Here is a 5,383-nt window from a genome sequence, read left to right on the forward strand (position 1 = left end):
CGGGGGGCGGGGTGTTCAGCCTCAGGTACGCCAGCCCCCACCCCCCACCCCCCATGCGAGGGTGTGAGGTTGTGACGGCCATTTGCATATTAGCTCTTTATTATATAGGATGTGTATATTTTTATTGATTTCATAGAGGAAGGGAGAGGGAGAGGGATAGAAACATCAATGATGAGAAAGAATCATTGATCAGCTGCCTCCCACATGGCCCCTACTGGGGATGGAGCCCAAAAACTGGGTTTGTTCCCTAACTGTGAATCAAACAATGACCTCCTAGTTCATGAGTTGATGCTCAACCATTGACCCACACCAGCTGAGTGGTTAGTCATTTTCTTATTAATTTGTAAGAGTTCTTTCTATTCTAGAGAAATTAGCCATTTTGTGTAATGTAAGTTGCAAATATCTTTCCAGCTTATTGCTTAACTTATAGCACATCTAATATCATTTTCTTTCATCACCTCTTTATGGTTAGTAAAATCCCAGAAATTTTTGGGTGTTTTTTACCCTATCCTATAGAAAGTCTTGCTCTGTTGCAGAGTAATACTCAACTGAATTAGATGCTTATTAATATCTGATTATTAAAATTTAAACAGTGATAGGAATGGAAGGAGGGCATAGAAATCGTCTCACATAGTCACCTAATTTTGTAGGTGAGGCCGGTAAATGATAAATGAAGTGATATAACCCAGGTCACACAGCAGGTAAACAACAGTGCCAGAATCAGGACTTTTTTTCTGGCTTCCATTTTGTATGAGGTTATTCTATTTAACACACATACTAAGAAAGTTCTGAGCTTCTGAAGTTATTTATTAATTGAAAGTTGGTTTTGGTAAAGAAATGGGACCTGGGTGGAGGGAGTCAATGGGAAAAAAAAGGGGGGACATCTGTAATACTTTCAACAATAAAGATAAATTTAAAAGAAACAACAACAAAACAAAACACACAGAGAATGGGCCCTTGCCCATCTGCTCTTCTTCTCTCACTTCCTTCCCCTCTACAAATATCTTGTGAATTCTGAAATTCTACCTTAATACAGAGAAAAAGCAGCCCTTTGAACATGCCCTTTTCTGGGGTTAGATTGTTGCTGAGGCATGCAGACCCAAGGAGAGGCACATGGTGGGGTTTCTCCGAGCAATGGTGCCACCTTCAATGCTTCACTCAGAGGCTCTTAGGAAGCCAGATTAATGTTCTGGGTGGTCCAGATTTGCTGCCTCCTGGACCTCCCAGGCCTCCTTGATCTTCAAATGGAGAAAACCTGATTCCCCTCCCAACCCCCCGACCACCCCTGCCGAAAAGCCCTGGGACTTCACTTGATTCTCAGGGATCTCCTGAACCAAGTAATAAAAATGATAAAATAAAGTGCTAAAATTAATAATAAATGTAATAAAGTAATAAAAGTAATAATACATTATATATGCCTGTTTATCAAACCTTAGATGACATTGACTGTAGGCTGTGCCACTATTTCATGCATCACTATGAAAAAATACTGCTAATTAAACAGGACCAGTGCTTGCTTAACACATAAACTTTTCTCACATGTCACTCATATGTGTACATAAAAAAGTAAAATAATTTTTCTTTAAATGCCAAATCATAGTATAATCTCTTTAAACACATTTTAAATTGCATGTAAAACATGTGTAGTACCATCAAATACATTTGACTGAGCCAAAGTGACAATACCAATACTTAGACCAAATTCACACATGTGCAGGCAGTGTGACTACCTCTGGGCTGACAAGAATGAAAGATTTCAGCCGAAACCGGTTTGGCTCAGTGGATAGAGCGTCGGCCTGCGGACTGAAAGGTCCCAAGTTCGATTCCGGCCAAGGGCATGTACCTGGGTTGCGGGCACATCCCCAGTAGGAGATGTGCAGGAGGCAGCTGATCGATGTTTCTCTCTCATCGATGTTTCTAACTCTCTATCTCTCTCCCTTTCTCTCTGTGAAAAATCAATAAAATATATTTAAAAAAAAAAAGAATGAAAGATTTCAGAGGCATTAGTGTGGGGGAAATGTACATCCTAGGATTAATGCAATGCCATATCCTTTGATTAATCCCAAGGCAGTTTTATACACGTGATCTCATTCAATCTTCTGGCAACCCTGGAAGTAGCTATATAAAATCATTTTCTAGATAAGAAAACTGAGAGGTGAGGGCTACTCTGATTCTCTGCTTCTACTGACAGAGTTGTTAAAGATCGTTGCTGTCAGACATAGGTTTGCAAAAGTCGTTTTCTTAAAGATTGAAATAGTAAAAATATAAGTTTAATTTGAGGACATTCTCTTTTCCCCCCTTCTCTGAAGGTACCAGAAAGCCGCTGAAGAAGCAAATTCGGAAAAGAGGAGAAATGTAAGTACTCAGAAGGCCCGGGGCGTGTGAGGCCTCAGGAGCAGAGCCTGTGTGGCCCAGCCACCTGCAGCCGCTGTGGGGCTTGGGCTCCCTGTCAGCTGAGCCAGGCACTTGTGCCAGCTGGTCTGATTTGCGAGCCATTTGCTCAGGAGAACTTGGCTTAGGTGCAGGGAATCATTTTTTCACAGATGTACTCCTTTTGAACCACTTTTTCTTTCCTGAGTTGAGTGAAGGACAGAAGGCCAAGTGCTTTGCCTGAGGTTACTAAAATGGCTTATTACTTCTGCTCAAATTAGGATACAGGGCTTCCTAGGCTGCCATTCTTTTTTCTTTTTTTTAATATATTTTATTGCCGAAACCGGTTTGGCTCAGTGGATACAGCATCAGCCTGTGGACTCAAGGGTCCCAGGTTCGATTCGATCAAGGGCATGTACCTGGGTTTCGGGCACATCCCCAGTGGGGAGTGTGCAGGAGGCAGCTGATCGATGTTTCTCTCTCATCGATGTTTTTTCTAAAAAAATATATTTTATTGATTTTTTACAGAGAGGAACGGAGAGGGATAGAGAATTAGAAACATCGATGAGAGAGAAACATCGATCAGCTGCCTCCTGCACACTCCCTACTGGGGATGTGCCCGAAACCCAGATACATGCCCTTGACCGAATCGAACCTGGGACCCTTGAGTCCTCAGGCTGATGCTCTATCCACTGAGCCAAACCGGTCAGGGCATGCCATCCTTTTTTCCAAATCAAACAACGAGAATTTCTGTATCTCTGCAGTTAAGTGGTAGCAGCTGTGCAGCTATTGTCCTCCTCTGGGTTCTTTGTTTGAAACAAACTTCTTGACCCAGTCTAGTTAGCAAGTTTCTTAGCTGCAGGATCCATCAAAGGCTAAAACCTCAGAGCAAGCTCTCTGCTGGTACCCATTCTCTACTCTCCCTGCCAGCTAACTTTCCAGCTGGGTTGTATGGTGTATTTCTTTTGAAATTTTACTCATTTAATCTTATGGGGGGCGGGGGGTGAACCTCACATACTTGGACAAGAATTCTTTAATTTGGCTGGCATTACGAAAACATCCTCCTGGCAGTTTTCAGTACCTAACCTGTTTAAATTAGTATATAACATGCCCCTGTCAATTTGTTCTCTCTAAAGGGGGGGAGAGGGTAATGCTAAATGGGTCCCTAGCTTAGTTTTCTTGTAATTCAAAAATTGGATCCCCTCAGGTACATTGTAAGAAAAAGCTACCATCATTTCACTCAAATACTAGTTTCGTTTTTTTTAAAATCTTATTTATTTATTTATTATGTTATTGATTTCGGAGAATAAGGGAGAGGGAGAGAGAGAGAGAAACATCAGTGATGAAAGAGAATCATCAATCAGCTCCCTCCTGCACGCCCCCACTGGGGACCCAGCTTCCATGCTCAACCACTGAGCCAGACCAGCTGGGCTCAAATGCTAGTTTCTTTATTCCTTCTCTCCCCCTTGCCTGTTATTTTCCCCCATTTTCTGTCCTTCCTTCTTTCCTTTTACTATTCATTTAGCAAATATTCAAAGAGCACCTACTATGAGCCACGCCCTGTTTTAGGCATTCATACAGACTACCTCCCTGCCACCATAGGGTTTACATTCTAGTGCAGTGATGGCGAACCTATGACACGCATGTCAAAGGTGACACGCAAACTCATCTTTTTGGTTGACTTTTCTTTATTTAATGGCATTTAAATATATAAAATAAATATCAAAAATATAAGTCTTTGTTTTACTATGGTTGCAAATATCAAAAAATTTCTATATGTGACACGGCACCAGAGTTAAGTTAGGGTTTTTCAAAATGCTGACATGCCAAGCTCAAAAGGTTCGTCATCACTGTTATAGTGAGAGAGACAGACAAATAAAGATATTGTGTCAGTTGATGATTAGAGCTATGAAAACATGTAGCAGCTAAGAGAGATAGAGCGTAGGGTGGTCAAGGAAAGGTTCTGATAAGGAGACATATGAGCAGAAATCTAAAGATTTGAGCCAGGGAGAAGAATGATTCAGGCAAGAGATAAGAGCACATGCAAATGCTCTGAGGCAGAAACATTCTTCGTATGCTTGGGTAATAGGGAAAGCAAGGCGATATAGGGCCATTGTGAGGACCTAGACTTTCTTTCTCTTTTAAAAAAAATATTTTTATTTATTTCAGAGAGGAAGGGAGAGGGAGAGAGGTACAGGAACATCAATGATGAGAGAATCATTGATTGGCTGCCTCCTGCATGCTCCACACTGGTTATCGAGCCCGCAACCCAGGCACGTACTCTGATGGGGAATCAAACTGTGACCTCCTGGCTCATAGGTCGACGCTCAGCCACTGAGCCACACCAGCCTGGCTGAGGACTTAGACTTTAACCCTGATGGAGTGTTTGTGTGCAAAGGAGTGATGTGATCTGGTTTAAATTTTAAAAAGAGGAGAGACTAGAGCTACAATGGCAGAAGCATGGAAGCCAATTATAAGACAACTAGAGGCCTAGTACACCAAATTAGTGCATGGGTAGGGTCCCTACGCCTGGCCAGTGATCAGGGCTGACCAGGGCCTTCCAGCTGCTGGCTGGGGCCTCCCTTCCTCGGCTGCCAGGTGCTGGCCAGGGCCTTCCTTTGTTCCACACTTCCCCCTGGTGGTCAGTGCACATCATAGCAAGCGATAAAACTCTCGGTCTCCTGGTCAAACTCCCAAGAGGACACTTTGCATATTAGCTATCCTATATAATAAAAAGCTAATCTGCAAATAGACCGAACAGTGGAACAACTGGTTGCTATGACACACACTGACCACAGGGGGAAGATGCTCAACGCAGGAGCTGCCCGGTGGCGGTCAGTGCACTCCCACAGTGGGAGCTCTGCTCATCCAGAAGCCAGGTTCATGGCTGGCAAGCGCAGCAACGGTGGCGGGAGCTTCTCCCACCTCCGTGGCAGTGCTAAGGATGTCTGACTGATAGCTGGGCCTAAGCCATCAGTAGGATATCCTCTGAGGGCTCCTGGACTGTGAGAGG

General features: G+C 43.2%; 1 protein-coding gene across 1 annotated transcript in view; it reads left to right on the plus strand.

Annotated features, from left to right (window-relative positions):
- Positions 1 to 5,383, plus strand: part of LIMA1 (LIM domain and actin binding 1) — a 92,348-nt gene that overhangs the window by 45,733 nt on the left and 41,232 nt on the right. Inside the window, exon 3 of the mRNA XM_015558563.1 lies at positions 2,310 to 2,355. Within this exon, the coding sequence (XP_015414049.1) occupies positions 2,310 to 2,355 (46 nt within the window). The remainder of the gene's footprint in view (positions 1 to 2,309; positions 2,356 to 5,383) is intronic.

The sequence above is a fragment of the Myotis davidii genome, unplaced genomic scaffold (assembly GCF_000327345.1).
Source record: "Myotis davidii unplaced genomic scaffold, ASM32734v1 scaffold290, whole genome shotgun sequence".
NCBI lineage: Eukaryota > Metazoa > Chordata > Mammalia > Chiroptera > Vespertilionidae > Myotis > Myotis davidii.